The 22,191-nt window shown below is 45.1% G+C and overlaps 1 protein-coding gene across 2 annotated transcripts in view; it reads left to right on the top strand.

Annotated features, from left to right (window-relative positions):
• BTRC (beta-transducin repeat containing E3 ubiquitin protein ligase) overlaps positions 1-22,191 on the top strand; it is a 2,926,431-nt gene that overhangs the window by 2,270,045 nt on the left and 634,195 nt on the right. For both annotated transcript variants that reach the window (XM_069611642.1, XM_069611641.1), the window contains one exon: positions 12,900-13,018. In XM_069611642.1, the coding sequence (XP_069467743.1) occupies positions 12,900-13,018 (119 nt within the window). The remainder of the gene's footprint in view (positions 1-12,899; positions 13,019-22,191) is intronic.

Here is a 22,191-nt window from a genome sequence, read left to right as displayed (position 1 = left end):
GAGCCTCCCCACGTCTGAGAGGCTGCCTTCGTCCCCCGCCGGGGACTCGGGTAAGCTTTTTTTTTTTTTCCTCCCTGCTCTCCCCACCCCACTTACCTGCTTGCTCCTGCGTCCCCGGTGGGGGACGATAGCCTCCAGCAGTGTGGAGACTCGGAGCGGGGCCATCCCCGCTCCACGCCTCCACACGGCTGGAGGCTTCCATCGTCCCTCGCCGGGAACGCAGGTCTGTTTTGTTTTTTTTTTCCTCTCCCCCTCCCTCCCAACCCCACTTACCTTCTGCTTCTTTTTCTTTCTCGGGAGCGGACGCGCTGGGAACACTTGTGTTCCCAGCGCGTCCGCTCCCGATGGCCGCCATGGAAAGAGAAAACGGACTCCGTTTTCCCTTTGCATGGGGGCCATTTTCTTGGCCGTTTCTTTTTTTCTGTCCCAAAACGCCGCAGCGTTTCAGGACAGAAAAAAATGCTTTTAGTGCCCCGGCCACATAATGCGGGCCGGGGTACTAATAGCTATATGACCCTCGCTTCACTCGGGCCTATAACTATGGGCCCCGGGGCATTACCTGAGTCGGTAATGCCCCCGCCGCTCGCGTCATATTGCTTAATTAGTTTGTGAAACAAAAAAATGAAAACATGTTTTGGAAGAGAAAGGAAGAAAGGAAAAAGAGAGAAAAGAGAAAAAAATTGGTGAAAATAAAATAACAATGAGCTTTGAAAAAATGTACACATGATTCAACCTCATGATTCCATTATATTCAAAACTCAAAAAGCTTATTTAACCTAATTTTCCGCAATATTTATCTTCATTCCGTAATTCTACATCGCTATACCATAGTATGTCCTTAAATAGTTCAGATTCAAATACTCTTAGCCTTGGCCTTGAATAAACCATTGTGCACCTGCACATTCCTGTCATTTCCCCGCATCATTCCGTACAATATTTGGTAGATTGTCCAGTGTAGTTAACGACTTACTAAAGCAGTCCCTGTGCATGTACACATGTAAAATATAATTAAATAACCTGTTTGCGCAACCTCTGTTACATTTCCTTGTTTTTAATTATAATTGAGAACCTTTTTGCAAAAAAAAATATATATATATATATAATTTGTGGCTTACCGGAATTCCATCTCACAAAAATCATGGGTTAATCCCTGTGAAATAAAGCAAAGTACGTATGTGTTTAACTACTGATAACTTAAACTCATGTAATTCTTTCTGTTACCCGTTCCCCCGCCCTTTCTTAACTTGCTTCTGGGCTCGAAACTACGGCCGTAATCCCTATCTCTATGGGCCCGTTTGTCTGTTTAAACGTATCTCCTTTGGCACATAATATACCAGGGCGCGGAGTGCGGACGTGTAAAACCGTCCTGCAGTCATCGCTCACCTTCGTTATCTGCGTTCTGCCTGTGTTCCTCGCATCGACATGTGAACTGTTGGAAAACAGTGTCTAACGCGCACAGAGATGTTTATCTGTTGCCATACCAGCCTCCATAGTTAGTCCCTTGTTGCTGTTACCTGGACCGTGTTCACGGCGGACATCTTGTAACAGTGCTGCCAACCCGCATTAATCAATATATGTGCTCGATTTCTGCTTATTACAAACCTCCTATGTTGTATATCAATTACATAGCCTGTCTGGTTTTATAAATGAGTTTAAACCTCATATTGGCATCGTAAAAGTACTCGAATATTGTTGTTAATATGATTATAGTGCTACGTTTATCAAGATGTTGCGCAATTAGTATAATTTTTCTGATTAATAGTGTAATATTCCTTAATCCCTAAAGATAATGTTGTAGTGTAACTTGAATTATGTAAACGTATTTACACCTCTTGTTTGTTTGGAACCTCAGTGGGTGTTAAGCCACGGCAAAGAAACAATTTAATCATAGTAAAAATCAGTTCAAATTGGATTCCTTTTAGTGTTTGTCAACAAGGTGTTTACACTTACTGTTCATGGTTCCTAGGTTATCTCTGCAACCATCAAATTTGTGGGACTCAGGCTGTATCATAATTACATTCCAATAATCATCTGTACATTACATTAGCACATTATGATTCCGTTCCCCATAATTGGAATAATTGAAAAATGCATTAAATCTCCTACACAATCGCATGCATATTTTATAAACGTTGCATCCCCCCACCCTCACCATCTTCCCCATCTTGATGGTGTACCCTTTGCAGAACTGTAGAGTATTCCTGGGGAGTTCTGTGAGCAGACGGCGGTCTTACAGTGTTTCCCGCACCCACATTCCCCAATTTCCAAATTGTATTATTTGTGTTGTGTACATATTTTCCTTACTTCTCCGCCAGCATTATTTACGCGGGTAGGATGTATAGTTCATCCCGCCTTGTGTTCATATGCATTCTCAACCTCTCAGTCGGGGCTTATGTTGTTTCTGCCATCCCATGGTGTTAGTGGGATGGAAGCCTCCAAATATGCCATAGCTTCTGCCGGATTTTCAAAGAAGTGAGCACGTCCCCTACGTTGTATCGTAAGTTTAGCCAGGAACATTAAGGAATATGGGCTGTGTCTTGCACGTAACGCCCTTTTCACTTGGTTGTATGATCTCCTTTGTGTCTGGTCATAAATATCCAGCCAATTAGTCTGGATATATATGAACTGTGCTGGATTCTTAGTGCAGTGATCCCTTCTCCATGGATAGTTTTAGTATAAAGGCCCTATCCATGTAATTTAGCAGCCTTGCAATAATGGTTCATGGTCGGGTGCCCGGTTTGGGAGCCGGTGTCATGATCTCTGCTTCCAAAAGATCAGGACTTGCCCGACTCCCTTGGAAGCAGACCCATAACCCCGGTTCTGAGTGCCAGCCAGTCCCAATTGGGGCCTTTTGGACCCTGTCCTGGCGCCAGTGGCACCAGGCTCATAAAGATGCCCAGTCCAAGCGCTGGAAGCGCCGGGCTCATAATGCTTGGGTGGACTTACCTGCAGCAGACCATGCTGCTTACTTACCTGCCAGTTGAACCCCTGATCCTCTTCTGTTTGGGACTACTTTTCCTGTTGGGTGGGGCAGGAGCCACTCCCTAGGTTCAGAACACTGGAACTCTTCTGGAAAGCAGGAACTCTTTTCTTACCTAGGCGTGGCTGTGGAAAGAGACACCTAAGCACTACAGGAGGCTATTTAAACCACACCTGATGGATGAATCTTGCTTTGTGTTATTCTGCATTCTCTGCAGCAGAACGCTCATCGTGTCTTCTGCTTCTGATCCTGGGCCTAAGGGAACAAAGGCTTACCATCCTGGAATCCAGTCTTCAGCAGCACCTGTAAAGACAAAGAAAGAACAGGTTAGCACTACGGTCTTCAGTGGCAGCGCATCTCTTACCTGGTCCATCGGCTGTCACCAATGCCTCGCGCTGCATTCTGGCATCTGAAAGACAAAGGCTTACCTACTCTTCGCATGCTCCGGAGGTCTTCGCACTGCATCCCGGCATCTGAAAGACAAAAGCTTACCAGCTCTTCGCACGCTCCGGAGGCCTTCGGCGCTGCATCCCGCATCTGAAAGACAAAAGAAGGTGCGTTTAAAGACATTGGGCAACTTTATTACTCACGTGCCATTACTCCTTCCCACGCCGAATCCAGTGGGTATTCCAGCACCCTTCAGCTTCTCTAAAGCTCCGAACTTGTACCTGCAAGATAAAAGGGACAGTTAGTGCGCATCGCGAAGCAGGCTACAAGCGCTTACTTACGTGCTTCCAGGCGCTTCTATTCCTCACGCAGGTTCGATCCTCAACTCTCATCAGCCCGCCATCCGCCATTGCCGGAACCCTGCAAAACAAGAGATATCATTACAAAAGACTTTTAAGACATTTGAAGTGCCCAGAACTTACAGTTCGTGCAGTTAACGACGGACAGCAGTCCTCTGAGGTCAAGAGGACTGCACCCTTATCCAGTGAAGAAACTGGTTACGGCACCCTGCCCGAGGCAGATGGAGAGCTCGGCGTTCACTTACCTAAGACATCTTACTCTTCGAGTCAGACATACAGTGCACAGAGGTCCAGCCCAAAGAGCCAACCGTGTGTTACACATCACCTTTGAAGATACGGCATTCACCCAGTCAAGACCGGCGCCGCTGCGGGAATCAGGTGAGCGTTACAGCCGGTGCAAGGGTGCGATGCGCCCGTTCACCAAGAATTGTGTTGAGAAAGACGCTGTATCGAATAGAGTTTGGAGGAGGTTCTCTACGAATGGTTCCATTGAGCCCTTGCATGTCATTTCCGGTATCCTCACAATGCGGACATTATTTCACTGCAATTGTGATTCGAGGTCCTCACATTTACCCCGGGTTTTAACTAGCTCAGTTTCCAGTTCTGCAGTGTCACAGTCATGTTGGTGTAGTTTGTCTTCTGCTGTTCCAATTCTGGCTTCGGTTATAAGACCACTCTCTTTTTCTACCTTAGCTTTCAGAAAGCTAATTGTTGCTGCAGTTTCATCTAACTTAACGTTCACCGACATAAATCCATTCTGCATTGCTTGCAACAGCTGGTCGTCTCTGGATTTCCTTGGCATTTTATCAGTGCTCCCGCCTGCTCCCTGGTCGGGCTGCTTTGCGGAATGTGACATGGCATTAGTGTATGAGTCCATTGAGCCTTCTTGTTGGTGCCCTTCATCATATTGTATCTCTGCTCTCCTTCACTGCTCTGGTAGGGCAGCGTCAAATATCTGTCTGTTCCTCGCTTAGCAGTAATCCCTTTAATGGTATGAGTGTTTTAATGGTCAGAGATCCTATTGCTTGTCCAGGTGTTCGTCGTGTGATATGTGTGTTGATCAGATGAATACACTGCGATGGTCTCCGGGTGCATCACCCAGTTGCTGCTTGTATTTTAAATAGTGTGACTTCTACTGTTGAGGCACAATCTGGGGGTGCCAACACTGGGTTAGTCACAGCTCATGTCCCCAGTTCAGAGCTGTCACCGTTTTAGGATGTTGTCCTGTGCTTCCCCTGTTTTCCCTTTGTTGTCATTCCCTTGAAGGGTAAGAATATATGGTGCTGCGTAGGTTGCTGTGCCAGCATTCATTTCTGCACCACCAAAGAGCGGACAGTCACTGCAAGTGTGTTTCTCACTTATGAGTCCTAGCACCGGCATTCCGTGCACAGCTGCCACAGTAGGATGTCGTAGCCCCGGCTAGAAATGGGATCAAGGTTTATATGCAGACCGTTCTGCAAGGGCTCCTCTGTATCTATTTCCATATAATCGGCTTTATCTTCAGTTTGTATCCGTCCCTCCGCAAGCACAGCATTCATACTACGCGCCCGACTTTACATTCTAGCATACACTTGATGTTAGTTGGGTGATCCGGACTTCGCGAGCAAGTCTAGCTGGGGGTTCTGCCCACGCAGCATGGAATGTTGGGGTCAATTGTATCAGGCACAGGGGTTTCAAGACATTTCGGGAAGCAGCGCGCCGAGGGCTGACGTCGCCTAAGCCGGCTCGCTTTTGGAGTCTCAGTCAGAGTCCGCCTCTTCACTGCGCCGCTGGATTTTCTATCAGTGCATTCTGGACTCCTTTTATCTCTGATCACAGTGATTCTTGGGCACAAGTATCCTTGGACCTTCCGTGGTCTATTCTTCCATTGCGCACCAAGATATACGGCACACAACAGGATAATTATACAAACAGGATGATGTCTGCGCCAGAGTTACGCCTACACTGCCATTTCTTCTCGCTGCTCAACGGCGCCCCCTCCAAAAGGCTTTCCTTACCCTTAATACGTAACCAGTATTTTGCCTTCCTGTTTTCTCAGTAATTTAAAGATATCTTTTTAACTTAAGGGGTTCCCCTCTGCACTTAAAAAAAGGCTGGAAGGCAATGTGCTGTGTCTTGGAACACAAATAATTAATTCACACTTCATGTAAAATTTAAAATAGACCTGTCTCAGGTCTCTTTATTATCGCAATTAAAGATTATCAAAATAAAAGACAGATATAAATGAAACAGAAATACATCACCATTAGCGTTTCTCTCACATTCATCATCTGTGCCAAGCCTTCACTGGGAATCACCAGGGTGGGAGAGAGAATCCTTCGCCAACGCAACAGGATAATGGAAACACGTCTGCTTCAGCCAGCCCAGACGGAGTTCAAAATAAGAAGTCAAGAAGTGAAGTGGCTTGCTCTTTCCCTGTCTGTGTGATGTCTTTCCCTCCAACTATAATCCAGTAGAGCTGTTTAGCGTCAGTAGAACCCCACAGCTGCGCGGCCATTGCAGCTACTGTACTCCATTGAATTTATAAATAATCTCTGGATTCTCATGAGAAGCCGACAGACTTTGCTCTCGGCTGCCAAAAAGAATGCAAAACAAGCTTCATCTGAACACATAAACAAGCTGTCTTTCCATCGCTCCAGCAAACACACATTGTGCTCATAGAAATGGGCTTCTCTTTAAGCTTGAAGTCAAATGTTCATGTGTGTTCACAGTAGCATTTCACTCAGACGCCATCTTGGAATCAAAGGTTATATTTTTTGTAATGCATTACAACAGGTTATAATTATCTTCACCCCCATTCTGACAATCAATTTGAGAAAATAAAAGCTTTCTTTGACAACAAGCCCTTACATATTCTGGCATCATGGATATTCCCTTCTTTGAGGGAGGTAAATTCCACGTCTCATCCCATGAGGTGCTTCTGTTCCCTTGGGGCCCTTCTCCTCCCAGGTGATCCTCCCAGCTAACACTGCCCCCAGGGTAGGATCAGAAAACGTTTGCCTTTCCCTGGCCACCTGCAAGGTGACTTTAGGTAGGGTTATTGTGAGGACTCTGCAAGATTCATCACATTGGGTACACTACATACTTGCTTAAACAATGACACAATAACAGGTTTTATTCCCTATCCCTATTCCCTATCCCACATCTTTTTAAATGGGGTACTGTGGGATACATAGAAGAGGTTTGGCCGTGTTCAGTGAAATGTGTACTCGTTCCACATTCAGTATTCATCCAGCTTCATTAGCTTATGTGCACCATAATTGCAAAGAAACTCAGTCCAACAATCCATGTTGCAACAAGGGAGTGTTGTTCTGTAGCTGCTTCTTTGAATTTAAAAACTGTCACAACACAGCAAAAAAATTCAGTTGCCTATGTGTTGGGGCATCCGAATGAATACCATATGGGGAGTAATAAATAGTGGAATCCATTTAGCACAACAAATTAACTGTTGTAGAAGGAGTCAGTGGAAATGATTGATGTTCAGACATGGTACCCAAAGTGGCAGTCAAAGTGTGTAACTGGAAAAGGTATTGGTCGACCACCAGTACCACCTCATGTACCACATCATCTGAACAGGGAACATGTGAAAATTCAGAGGCCTCTCAAGGTTGAGCGTGATGCTAAAGTATCAACCAGACAAGAATCTTCCCGCTAACAACATAGTTCACATAAGGAGCAGAAATATCAAGTGGAATCAATGGTGTGACAATGTTACTTGCCCCCTGGGTGTCTTATTGTGTTTTAAAAGTAGCGTGTTATGGGGGTGGTGGAAATGGCTGTGAAAAAGGTGGGAGTTGCGTTTATTGCTGAGATGGTCAATTTGGGAACTCTGATTTCCAATGTCCAAATTACTCATAATAAGTTTTGTCGCTTGTGACGATTCATCAGGTTTTGTTACTTCTTCCCAGAGGGGAGTCCTTTCCTATGAGGCTAGGGAGCTGAGGCCACTACCCATTAGTCCCCCTAGGGGTGGTAATATTCTGGAGGACCTTATAGGGAGGTATTCCCCTCCTGGGGCTAAGGACGTCCACTTGGGGAAAAGCCCCACATACCACCACCGCACCTAAACCCCTAACATCATGGTCACCCTTTTCATCCACCCTTGATAGTAGAACTATGTGCTACTGTGAACCCATATATGAGACACGTATAAGACCAACTCAGGGGAAGAAGCACATGAGGCATATGAAGTAAGCGGATGAAGAGCCAGCCAAGTAGTGTAACAAGATGGCTCATGGGAGGCATGAAGAAGGCCAAATGGACTTGTATAGATGGTGTTGACGTTAAAAGAGGGCAGCGTCAACAGTATCAACAGAGATGCGAGAACAGACAAAGGAGATCTCATCGCGGAAGCCAGCAGTATGCGAACAAAGCCTGGGAATTTCAAAGTTGAAACGCTGCAGCCTTAGCACTTGTGTCTCCCCGGTAGTGAGAGAGGAAGAACGGTTGCTTGCCGGAGCGTTCTGAGAGCCCGCAGGGAGCTGACTCACTTGATGGTGGCGTGACCACTGGAAGATGGACCATTGGGTCCAGAAATTACACTGAGACCGTGTCGCGGAGCCACGCAGGCAGCTAGAACGAAGAGCAAAGACCCCGAGGCCCAGCTCTTACGGAGTTCTTCGGGATTCATCTCCCTCGTCGCAGTGACCAAACCCATACCACTGCTCAAGCAGAGTACCTCAGGAGGTATCTCCCTCGTCAAAGTAGCCAATCCAATGACACTGCTCCAGCAGAGGGCATCAGGAGTCTTCTCCCTCGTCACAGTAGTCCAACCAATACCACTGATCAAGTAGACCTGCGAAAGGTTGACAAGATGATCTTGGAAAAGATATAAGGCTGTGAGCTTTTCTACTTCCTGGAAAGAGTTTAATGGATTGATACAAGATTTCTCTAAAGGTGCAGAAGGACCACTGTTGAGAACTTTGATAAAGGAACGAGGGCAAGGGGGTCATTCCCCTGGCCCTGTTTTGAATGGACACTGAAAGAATTACTATTATGGGAAGACTGAAGCAAGACCCCAGGAGAACTGAGTTATTCTCCTGGTGAATTAACTTTGCTTTTGTTGTAGACTTTTGGTTTAAGTATTAGGGTTAGATTGTTAGTTTTCTGACAGAGGTCGGAGAACCTATTATTTTGGGCGGACATTCTGGCAGGTCGCTAAGAGTTTTTCCGAGGTTGAGGAAGGGCAAGAGAGGTTTTTTCTTTCACAATAAAAGTTTGTAGCCCATATATGACTCCTCTGTGTCAGTCTCCTCCTTCTACACCCTCACACTATCTGCCTTTTCATGAAAATGCTGCATAGATGATAACACCTCAGTCAAATGATTGCCTTCTCTGACAATTCCTTCTGCTGCTCCATTACAAATGCAGAAACCACGGCTCGCCATGCAGTAGTCGTTCCATCGGGGATCTCTGAAAAACTATCAACACACTGTTTCAGCCTATCAGGTTAATTTGCTTTGTACCCCCCTCACTTGGTTTACAGGCACTGATCTTGGTCCAATCTGTTTTCTCGCGGCACATTTCTATAATGGTGCAAAGTAGCCTGTCAGTAATCTCTTTTAGATTATCTCGAGAAGCTTCTTTAGTGGTCAGTTAGTTTTTTGTTTCAATAAAGTGAAAATGTCAGGGGGAATGGCAGCTGTTAACTGAGATTAACACAAGTAGGATTCTATCAGTCAACAGTACCTTGTAACTCTGATTATTTGAGCAAATCTTTGCAAAATATTAAATTGATCAGTGGAGCTCCATTGTGCTTACACACTTACTATCATATTACATGCCTCAAATGATATTCCACTGTGCTGGCTCAACGGAATGTATATGGGAACTCTCCAAAGGTTACAGATGCATTAGATGCAGATGAAGGCGTAACAAATTAAGTTGTCATCCATCGCACAATATAATCCACTGCAAGCCCTAAAAATCTAGTAATAAACTTCAAAATCAGACAGCAAAATCATGAAGGAGCCTCCACATATCAAACCTTGACTCTGATACTGCACAGGAATGGACTTAAGATGGCAATGGCCCTTTACCTTCCAAGCACTTATCAGGAGATACGGTTTGTCAGGGAGGTGAATGTGCTGGGCCATCCGGGCCATGACAGGAGAGAGACTGTCTTCCTATGGGGGTTGCGGCATGAAGGTAGGAAAGTTACTGGACAGTGGAAAACCAAAGGGGCTGAAACGAGAGCTAGGGAGTAATCACTAAATGAGGAGAGCCAAACCCCCTCTCCCCCCACTCACTGGCCAAGTGCTTGCAGATTCCAGTTTTAACAAAGGCATATGATCTGACAGGCAACACCACTGGAGAGGGGAAACACTTAAGATGACAGTGGTGAGCTTGAGACCCTAGGGCTGAGTTTGGCTGAGTTTGGCTGCAAACGGTGTCTGCGACCATTCCCGAAGGCAAAGCTTTGCCAGATAAAGTGTTTCACAGTATCATGACAGGCAGACGAGATTACTCATGACGAATGAAATTGCAAGTCAAGGGCATGAGTGGAAGCATATTTCTGTAGAAAACAACCTGCATAGTTGAACTGCTTTTTGATAATAACTTGGCACATGCAAACAAATTTAGACAGTCAACCCTTGCAGTGCCTCCAGGGAGCCCCATGATCTGTATCTAAGTGGGGCAACATAATAGCTTTCCTACAATAAGCGCAATGTAGAAACCTCTGGGTTAGTCAACCAATGTAAAACTGATCTTTAAAGCAGATAAATCAAAGATACATCTTTGAGAATACAGGGACCTAGACTCTGAATAAACTGAACCAATGCCTTGCTGCAGAATTCAACCATTTGCACTTCAGACAACTCTTAAAAACAGAGAGGAGCTGGCTGGCCACATCAGCCAAGTTGTGAGAGGGCTGCACTACTTACCCCTCCAAGCCCACATGAGGCTTGAGAGGGCTGCACTGCTTATGCCTCAAAGCCCACATCACCTTTAAAATGGCCTGCAGCACATATAAGAAGAATTCACATGACAGTTTCCACAGAACATGTATGATAATTAATTGTATTTAATCTAAGAGATGAAATGAGGAAAAACACACAAAACAAGCCTTCACCTGTGTCTAAACTGTGGAATAACATACCATTGCAAATTAGATTGCCCCCTTCGCTCCTGAACTTCAGGACTGATGGCACTGCTCTTCAAGGAATACCTATAACCTTCCTGTCTCCTTGATAGAACTTCCCCATCTCAACCTGTTATATTCTGTCTCCCTATACTTAAACTCATGCAATAGGAATCCCATTCAGACATTTATAGTTTTAACTGCCTTCATCTAGTGTCCAAAGTACACATTTAAATGGACTGATCTACTGCATGCAAGTCCTGGTGAAAGCAGTACCACAACCAATCACATTGGTAAATGAGTAGAACACAAAACACTGTCTTCTGACCCGACATTGCCAGAGAGAAATGGTAAAACAATCTAAGATGTTGTTCTGAGCTTTTAGGACTTCACCTCCCTAGACCACGTGACCAGAGGTCATAACCAAGAATGAATAGGAGCCTAATACCAGTAGATCAGTGAGAACAGATCAAGAGGGAGAGGAGACAAAGAAGACTGCAAGTGGATGTGAAGACATACAATTTAGAGGCAGTAGTTGCTGGAGTCAGGTGAAGAATTGGCCAAGAAAGTTCTGTAAACAAAGGGCAGTCAGACTTAATTTTGGCTCGACCAGGGTTGGTAGAAACCTAGGTTATTTGAGAGGTTTTGAGACCTGGAAGCCATAGTGGAAGGTTTGTAGAGAATTCAGTTTGGAGCTTGACTGAGGAGTAAGCTATGCTCAAGACTCTGCCCCTAGAGCCGTGAGATGATCTTCAAGAGCTATAAAGAGGTGACTGATATCTGGAGAGCAAAGATGTGTATTTTAATAAACTGGAACACCCACCAACATTGGGAGTCCATGATAAAACCCAAGATAATTCAGAAGAAATGTGAGGACAAAGCCAAGAGGAAGAAAGATCATGGAGGTATGAGTACCTGACTTGGACCTAACGCTGCATGTGGGCAAATTGAGTCAAATGACATAGGTGTCCATTAAAGATTGTGAGAAAGGAAAAGCTTGGCAAATGCATTCTCAGAATTGTAGTTCAAGTACCAAACTGTCAAATAAAGACTAAGGGAAAGAGAGACATTGCATTGTGGTAAGCGTAGTCCCAATAACAAAGTGTCCCATAAAGAAGGAAAACTCAGACATTGCGTTCTGGGAGTGTTTATATGAGAATATGTGCAAAGCTATCACCCTGACATAATTATTAAAACTTTTATAAAGACCCTGGCAGGTGGTCAATTAAAACTCCAACAAACTGTGAGGATGACGTTTCTGAGCATTCAAAGAAGCAATGCAATTTCTAGTGCAGCAACACATTGCAGTTGAGGAAAAAACAACAGGTCTGGCTGTGACCCAGGTTGCACAGAATTCCACACAGTCTGGAAGAACGCAAGACCAATACATTGCCAAATAAATTGTGTGAAAATGACACAACCAACTCACAAAAAAAAGCCTATTCGAGGTTCCCAAATCTGTATGAAACAAGTGTAGGTTGACTGTTTTTCTGCAGGAAGATTTAATTCTGTTGTTCAAATAAATAAACAAGGCAATTACAAAAACCTTTGACTCCAATATTGTAGAGAAAAGTGTGCTAATTTCAGTACAATTTGAAAAAACACTTCTAACAAGTAAAACAAAATGAAATCTATACGATTTTGTTTTTCAAATGTATCTTTGTTCAAAAAAATGTGCAAAACATCAGTATTGTAAAAATCACTCATGTGATGTTTGGAGCAAGCATATATTGCATTATTGCGATTTGTCAACAACAAATTATCATGTTGGATCACCATATTGACAGAGAGCAAACTGCTGTTGTCTAAGGCCAATGATAAGGTGAACTCCTGGTAGTGTTTCCTTGAGATAAGTATAGATGGAGATCAAAGTTGATCCACCATGAAGACAAAGTCAGAAGTATCAAGGTGGCCTTTCCCTATATGATGTAAACATTAACTTCATGGCAAATACCCTTTGTACCATTGAAATTCAAACTTTTCCTACAATTTCTGTTCTTTTGACAAATTAGAAATATCAAGTCCATTGAAAATATAAATGTATTTCAAATGTTTAAAACATACATAAATTGTATTTTTATTTTCATTCTAGATCTGGGATAGGAACAAATTGGAATGTAAACGAGTGCTGACAGGGCACACTGGTTCTGTTCTTTGCCTTCAGTACGACGAGAGAGTAATCATCACAGGATCATCCGACTCTACCGTCAGGTACTTTTTACCAAATCTATAATTTCGTGTTTCCTCCAGGGTTATTGGGGAAGATGTTGTACAAAGAGCTCAGCAGCAAGTATGAAATACCAATAAAGCTTTTAAAATCGATATTGGTTTGATGGGTCACAATTGTGATTATAGGATAGGTAAGTGAGATTCTGACATTAAACAAGAGCAAGTATCAAATAGTATAGGTAATGTTAGAGACATTGGTGGACGGTACAGGATGGTACAGCTATCTTTTTCTGTTGGCATGCAATTTATACTTTGCTGTGACTTGCCTTTCCAATTAATAAATTACACAAATGAAAGGCTTTTTCACCAGGAATAATTCACCAGGAATGATGTTTGGACTGTGACAAATAGGCACCTCTGGAAAATTATGTCAAACCAGATGTATAACACCTAGCAAGTGAGCATGTCCTTTGAACTAAAAGAAGGTGTCGGATTTCCCTGCAAGAATTTGCTTGAAAATAGTAATTGTAGAAAAGTGGTGTATTGTATAACCCCTTTTTTGTTATTTTATTTAGTCTTCTATAGTATGACTTCTGGCAATTTCATGTCATTGTGGTGCTTTCAGATGTGCAATTGCTGGGTCTGATTGGGTTGGAATCAATTTGTGTGGAAAGTTAGTAGGAATACAGGTAGGAGAACAGATTCAGATTGGAAGAAACCAGATTTTGTATGTGTACAAGTTATTAGGTGTTTATATAACCACTGTTGCACAAGAAACAAACACATTTTTGGGTGGGTTGATCTGCACTATTTCAGACACAACCACAGGCACTCTGTTTGTAGGTTTTGTAGTTCCACAGCACTGAAGAAGTAGTGTACTATAGAGAGAGCACCGCAATCCATCTTTAATCAGTCCCTGTTTTTCCAACCTTTGCAAAGTATCTTTCATTGCAATGGCCATAACAGTATTTTAGTGTTTAGGAACCCTGTCAGTTTTCTGTTAAATGAGAAGCAGGGGTTTTGTTTAGCACTTCGTCCAAGCAAGGGAAAACATTAACTTCTGAAAGGTGACTTAATTCCTAAGCTCTTCATGTTTTTTTGTTTTTTGTTGAATTATTATTTATAGGCAGCAGTATACATCAATCACACATGTCAGAGCACATTGTATAGTACAAGCATTAACAACGTATAGCACATACGAATACCTGGCAATGCATTAAGGAGAGAAACAGGAGCTGCCCGGTGCACGGTATACAAGAATGCAATTACAGGGCAATGGGAGAGTTGCCGTCGGACACCTTTTCAGATTGACTATTTAGGTAAGTATTCAATGCTGACCACACATTCTTGGGGCGGGAGTGTATTGGGAGCATTGTCAGGCATTCCTCCTCACAGGTACGGGACCAGGTAAGTGCACTGAGCCATTTATGAAAGGTCGGGGGGGGGGGACATTTCCAACTTTGTAGCATGCATTTCTTGGCCACCATGCAGTTCATGTCAAGAAATTTAGCCTGTCGTCTAGTATCATTGGATTCCCACACCCCCAACAAGATCCCCAACGGGTTTGGGTCAATTTCCACGCCCGTGATGTCAGCAAGGGCCCCAAGGACCCCCGCCCAAAAGTCAACCAGCTTATGGCACAACCAGAACATGTGTAAATGGTCTGCACCCTCCACTCCGCAGCGGGCACATGTGTGTGTGTGTGTCAGTGCCAGCAAATTTGGAGAGTCTGCGAGGAGTGTAGTACAGTCTGTTAAGCAGTTTAAACTGGATAAGGCGGTAGCGGAAATTCAGGGATACTCTTTTTGTGTGGGAAAACATCTTCCACAAGTGATCAGAGATCTCCAGACCCAGCTCATCCGCCCACTCAGAACATGCGTGTGAGGGGATCCGAGCTATCAATAATTTCTATAGGGAGGAAACAATGCCACGGGTGCCGCTCGAGTTGGCTATGAAGACAATCTCAGAGGAATCAGGATGTTCGTCAGGGAAGGTGGACCACCTAGCACGGAACGAGGCACAGAGTCTGTAGTACTGTAACATTTAAAGCGCAGATCCCCTGTGACCCTGCCTCCATGACTGATGGTCGATGACCCTCCCGTTAGAGAAGAAGTCGGTTATTGCCTGGTATCCCAGAGCTGCCCAGTGGCGAGCGAGAGCAGCATTCTGCGTGGGTTGCAGCCCAGGAAATCTCCAAGCAGGAAGCCATTTATAATAGGGGCATGTGTCAGCTATTGTGTCGAGGAGGCGGCCCTAGGCGTGTAAGGTAGCCGCAACTGGGTCAAATGGGGAGTCAGGTGTGAAGTCTCATTGGAATACCAGGGTCCTAATGTTGGTCCCAGCTGTAGCCAATGTTTCCAGCTGAACATGCAGGCGGGTTAAGGGACACGGGTACCAGTATGTAGCCAGCGCAGCAACCCAATACAGCATCAGATCAGGCGCTGTTAGTCCACCTTGCTCATATGGGAGCACCATGTCAAGCCATTTCTTGCGGACTGCACCCGAATGCCACAGGAACTGTACACAGGTTTTGTGTAGGTTCATGAAATAGTGTTTCCTGGGAAAAACTGGTACGTTGCAGAACACATGCATGAATTTAGGGACCAGGATCATTTTGATGAGGGAGAGCTTCCCAGCTAGTGACAATGGAAGGGAGCGCCATCTGGCCATCTTGGACTCAGCCAGTTGTGCAACAGCCACGTAGTTATCTGCCAGCAGGGTGGACCCAGAGAGGGACACCTGGACTGCCAAGTATCGGATAACGCCGGGAGACCAGCGGAGTGGATATTCAGAGACAGGCTGTGGTGTATTGGCGGTAAGTGGGGACATTTCCGATTTGGAATAATTGATCGTAAATCCTGAGCAGGTGCCAATGCGGGTGATATCTCGAAGTATGGGGTCAAGGTGGGTGGTGGGATCTCTAATATATAATAATACATCATCGGTGTACAGGAAAATTATTTCTGGAGTGCCTGTCAATCAAACTCCTCTGTGAGTGTGTCGAGCTCTGACGTGATCAGCCATAAGCACTATGACGAGCACGAATAGTATCAGCGAGAATGGGTAGCCCTGGCGGGTGCCTCTAAAGTGTGTGAACATCACAGAGGTCAAAGAGTTGACCCACACCCTGGCTACTGGGTCAGTGTACAGCAGTTTAATGTATCTAATCATATTGGGGCCAATAACCATGGTCTCCAGGACCACCCACATATATTTCCATGAGACCATATTGAATGCCTTCTGGGCATCAAGTGCGACGGCGATGGCATTGGGTCAATTCTGGCCATTACATTAGAAAGCCGCTGGATGTTCAGGGAAATGGACCTCCCCGGCACAAACCCTGCCTGGTCCTCATGTACCAAATGCGTCATGAGCGGGAGGAAGCGGTTAGCAATCACCTTAGCAAAAAAGTTGGTGTCAATGTTCATAAGAGAGAGGGGTCTATATGAGCCCCATTCATCATTTGTCTTGCCTGGTTTGTGCAGCACCATAATGATAGCACCTAAGCTCTTCATGTTTGTCTGAGAAGCAGTTTGCACTATTATCTGCCGAGGTTGAGGAAACAGTGTTCGGGATTAGTGAAATCATTGAGGATTAATGTTTGTCTTCTGTGATTCTTGTTCGTAGGTATGTTTTCTTCTTCTGCTAGATGCCCTTTTTTATCACTTGCCTGGATTCAGAAGGTGAATTACGTTTCCAAGTTTTGTTCCATGTCAGACTTTTTTTCAATCAAACCGTGTTTTTGACACTTTGATAACTGACTTGTGCCTTGTGCCTTAGTGTTATGAGCCAGCATGTCCAATGCCCCCTTGATCCCAAGGTGGATGGAGTGTAGCTGTTGGTCTTTGGGTATATTTTCTGTGATCTGTCCCAGGGCAGGATGAAGGTTTCTCGAAAAGCTTGTTAATGGATCTGTTAGAGAGTCTGTGGGACTTTTTATGTATGCATGCCTGCTCTAGCCTTTGGAATATTTGTGGCGGGAGCAGACTTCCAGTGATCAAGTAGTAGCCTGTCCAACTTTGTTTTGTAATATTGATGTTAGTGATGGATATGCCTAGGGTAAAGATGGTATCTACAGTGTGCTGTTTGGTATGGTGAAGCTCATTGACAGTTGTTGAAAGCCAAGGGAAGACGTGCTCTATGTAAACTATGACTATGGTTTGTGTGTGCAGTGTTAGCAGTTGAAGTTGCCTACACAATTTGGAAAGAAGGACCTTCTACATTTTGGTCGACTCAATATATTGTTAAAAAAGTATTCTCACTTCTGATGCATGAAGTTGCCCTTACAAGGGAGGAGGCCTATCTCTTGTCATTAGACTCGGAAAAAGCCTTCGACCGTGTTGAGTGGGCTTATATGAGCAAGGTTTTGCAGAAAATGGGGTTGGGGTGAGATTTTGTAGGTGGATTGCAACTCTGTATAACAGCCCGACTGCCAGAGTGGAGGTAAATGGGACGACCTCAGCTCTGTTCTCACTTTCCAGCGGGACCCAGCAGGGCTGCCCGATTTTTCCCCTTCTCTGTGCCCTTGCGATGGAACCCCTAGCTATAGCAATAAGACACCATCAGGGGATTGTAGGGGTCCGTTGTGGAAACCTCAACTTTAAGCTTTCGCTTTTTGCGGATGACATCCTGGCATATGTAACCAATCTTAAAACGCTTGCTCCCAAACCTCCTTGACCTGTTTCACGCTTTTGATGCATTTTCCGGGTTGAAAATCAACTTAGCGAAATCTTGTTTGTTGCCTATGAGTAGAGCAGATACGGAGGTGGAGGGGAAGGAGTTCTTGGGGGGTATTAGAATTGAGTGGGAGGCTACGCCTTACTTGGGAGTGCTGATCCCGAGGGACTTGACTCTCCTTTTTGAAGTTAATTATCCCCCCGTCCTTGCTAGGATAGTCTCGGATTTGCGGCGCTGGGCTCCCTGGATTCTCTCTGGGTTTGGTCGTATGGTGTCAGTCAAGATGAACATATTACCTTGGCTTCTCTACCTTTTCTCCTCTCTTCCAGTCGCTATCCCAGACTCATTTTTTAAATCCCTCCATTCAGAGGTCCTGCGGTTCATTTGGAATGGGAAAAAACTGAGGGTCAAACACGAGATCCTGACCCTTCCGAGATTGCACAGGGGATTTGGCATACCGTACCTGACTTCCGACGATACCATAAGGCTGCTCAATTCAGAGTAATGTTGGAGTATTTCAGAGATGAAATGAGAACCTATTGGTCATATATTGAAGACATCCATGTTCACCCCAGAAAAGTGAGGGATCTCTTATGGGCCTTGGGTAAGGGCCTCCCAAGTGCGGTTAGAACACATCCCACTTTGTCGGCGTTGTGGGCGCTGTGGAGCGATGATAGGGGAAATGCAGCTCTCTCTTCCTGGCCCTCCCCTCTGTCCTCGTTGTGGGCTCCCCCTTTGAGTTGGGCAAGAGGAATTTACGCTGGACTCAGGGGTGGTCAGATGTGGGTTCGGAACGGGCGGCTCAACTGTTTCGGCAGGGAGTATTTATTGACTATGACAGCTTGGTGGAAGCCTTGGGGGATTCTCCGATCTCATTTTTTTATTACATCAGAGTCAAGGGGATCATGACAGATACCCAGTGGGTTGATGTTCTGACCCGCCCCCTTACGCCTCTTGAAAAAGTGATAGTGGAATCCAAGTCAAGGAAGGAGTCCCTCTCTAAATTCTATAGTGCCTTAATTACAGCAGGTGCAGAGCCTAGGCAGAGCTTCAAGAAGCAGTGGGAGGGAGGAGTGAAGGGGGAGGTAGAGGAATCCACATTGTCTTCTATTTTTAAGTCTCTCTTCTCTGGCTCCTTGTACACAGCAGCTCTGGAACACAACTTTAAGATGCTCCACGCATGGCACCTCTCACCAGAGAGACTTGCTAAAATGTACCCGGGTGTGTCCCCACTCTGCCCGAGGAGTTGTGGCCAGCATGGGACTTGGTTCCATCTTTGGTGGCGGTGCCCATCTATTCAAGTATCCTGGTCAGATCTTCGGAACTGAATTAAGGAGATTTCTGGTGCCGACCCGCCTCTACTGCCCCTTGTTCTCCTCTTTGGCATTCTGGCACCGGACGTGGACGAGCCCATCTCGCCGAGGGTGGTCCAAGCTATGTTGCGTGCAGGGCGGCTTGCCCTTGCTCAAAGGTGGAAAAGTAGCTTGGTGCCCTCTAAATCAGATTGGCTAGCCAAACTCTGGGCTATATTCACATACGAGAAACTTTCAGCCCTTACCCATGACACTATGAACTCATTCCTGCAAGATTGGATGGTAGTTCTGCTACACGAAGACTGTGAATCAATGAGACTCTAAGTGGTTGGGGGCACGAGTGGCCAATGATATGTATTAACCTTCCAACTATGATATTCGCTTCTTCTTTTTTGAGATGAGCCCACATTGTCAGCATTGTTAGTTTGTCTGGTCCCTGGTTGTTCGATAACTGAGTCTCCATCACCCTATTGGGTTCGGTTGTATATGAGCCGGGGATGGGAGAGGGTGAGGAGGGAGGGGTTTCGTCTGCTGTTCTCTGATGATGTCTTTTCAGTGATTTATTGTTACGCAACTTTCTTGGAAAATGTTCAATAAAATTAATGTGGGAAAAAAAAGTATTCTCACAAAAACACAATGTATGAGAAAAGGTTATGATGCTATACTGTTATCTACTACTGCTGCTGTTCTAGTACATTTGAGCTACAGCTTGCAGGGCAGTGCATACTCAGAACAGATGTGGAAGAGTTTGAGTGTATCTGATTGTAAGGTATTTGAAAGAGTTATGATATTTGGTCATAAGGTTGGAACTCAAAAATGTATCTGAGAACACTGTAGCTACTCCCCAAAATGATCCTGTTGTGAGGAAAGCATGGTATCGAGCAGTAGACACACAGACCCTTTGGATTTAAGTTTCAAAAACCTTTATTTATGAATTTGCTTGGGATGGTAGAATTCCTAACTGGCCCTAACTCTAAAATGGGTGTATTCTCGACCATTAAGCAATAAAAAGTATGCCCAAGTCAGTCTGGTCAAAATAAAAAGGCCTATTCTAAGGAAACCTAACCTTGCCTTCCTTCTCTAGATAACAAAATGTGTTAAGGGAATACAAAAAGGAAAATAGTGTGGCCAAAAGAAAAGTCAGAATGGCTTCAGCATCAACTCCCTTCACCAGGTTCAACCCCACAGGGTCTAGAGGGTCTCTTAACTGTTGAAGACTTGCGAAACTGCAAGGAATTTATATAGTCCTCTGCATGACCACCTTGACCTCCCTTCCCCTTTCCTTCAATTCACAATCTTCTTTTACTAGGCACCAATGCCTCTTGGTACGTGTAGTTCTTTCACTTGCCTTCTAGACCTTTTACCAAAGTTCTTTATGTTTTACTTTGCCCTTTTGGCATGGTTTTACTTTCTCCTTCTTGGTGTTTTTCTTACCTTTTGATCTTTGCTTGTAATATCTTTCATAAAGTTCATAACATTTCACAGAATGTGTGGCTTCCTCTCACAGGGCCCCTCTGCTGCTCTGTATTCCTTTCTTTTATCAATTGCTTCCTTCATTCGCATTTTACCGGCACACGTAACCTTCAACTTTCCAATCGCAGTCACTTTCACTTTAACCGGACCTTTGATGGCCTTGATAACTCACTGGTTGTGCTAATTGAATCTTTCATCTTTTCCTCGCAGCTCAAGGCCGTTACCAGCGCCTCCTCTGCTCCTCCCCAACTCTGCCGTTCCCCCGGCAGGGTAGCGGGCCATTTCCTGGCCCTTTGAAGGTTTCTTTTCTCTGCTCGCTCGGCTCTGCCTTTTGAACACTCACGGCTTCCCGAAAGCGTGGAAATCTTGCCTCGCTTTCTCTGTCCTATCGCTTGCTGATCTGCCGGCCGGCCTTCCAACTCGCACAGCCTGGTTTGCCTCAGCCTCGGAAGAACGGTTCCTTCTCATACCCAGCCTCGCTCAAAGTGTCTGTGTGCGCCACCTTTTATTTTCACAGGGAGATTTAATAAGTGGCAGATGTACATTATTAGAACTACGTGCTTGACTCTGCCTGGCCTTGTATCAGGGAGAGGGCCAATTTAAGTAGGGGAGGTAATCCTTCTGTCCTCATTCGTCATTTTACTTGGTGCAGTACTTCTGTCAAGTGGAGGTGGGGAGGAATTATGGGAGTTGTAGTTTCCCATGAAATAAGCAGGGATGGGGTTAGATGGGTTGTGGGAAAAGGGGGATACCATGTTCACCATTGGGTGCTTCTCCCCCACTCACTGAGCATCCCCTACCCAGGTGATCCTCCCTCGCTTGTCGACCCCCAGGGTCGGGATCCAAAAACGATGGCCTTTCCCTGGCCACCTGATTAAGGGATCCCTGGGAGGCTAGGTTGTGAAACACCCTCTGGTTTTTCACATTGTCCTCTCTTTTATAGAGGATCATGTAGCCTGGGGGTAGAAGGGAGTTAAATAAAGTAGTGGAGTGCAACATACTCACATTGGCCAACATCCACTGGCTAGTACATATGGATGCTTTGGGGGCTAGGTTTTCCCTCCCATTAATTGGTATATGGGGGATTGACCAGTCCCCCCCCTCCATTTCTCCCAAGCCATCTTAGTTCCTATTTCGGGAGGTGGACATTGTACATCTTTTGTATGCTTTTGTGAACATTGTCGCGCGCTGAAACACTTATGTACAAGCGCGATAGAAATAAAATATCAATAACATTAGTAAGACGGGATCCCCATCTGATCCCCCTCATCTGATGCCTCAATATGGCCTCACCCCACCCACAATTGCTTCTTGTAGCTGTTACTGTTACACGTGAGCCCCCATACACCATTTACCTCACTCATGGATGCAGCACACAAACTCAAACCTTGCTGAATTTACAGCGTTGTTAAAGAGACAAGCGACACAGTTACTGAATGCCAAGGGAATGACATACAGCTGATCAGGCTGGTCAATCAAGAGATGAGAGGGGAAAGAGGCCAGAGAAGCACCAGCCAGGAATATTGAACACTATACAAACCCATGGGTTGCTGCATTGGTGGCACAATCAGGGCCACAAACTGGAGTTAGAAGGGAGAGAGGAGGACCAAGAAGGATAGCACAAGAACCCTTGAGAGATAAATATTGCCTGCTGAAGGCTGTATCTAAGGCCCTGGCAGAAATCTGACCCAAAAAAAGATAAGGACTTGAACGCTTGTTGATGGCTACATATCGGACACTGGCTGACACCTA

Source organism: Ambystoma mexicanum, chromosome 8, assembly GCF_040938575.1.
Source record: "Ambystoma mexicanum isolate Mex_15411 chromosome 8, UKY_AmexF1_1, whole genome shotgun sequence".
Classification (NCBI taxonomy): Eukaryota; Metazoa; Chordata; class Amphibia; order Caudata; family Ambystomatidae; genus Ambystoma; species Ambystoma mexicanum.
Note: the sequence above shows the minus strand (reverse complement) of the source record. Positions and strands in the feature narration are given on the sequence as shown.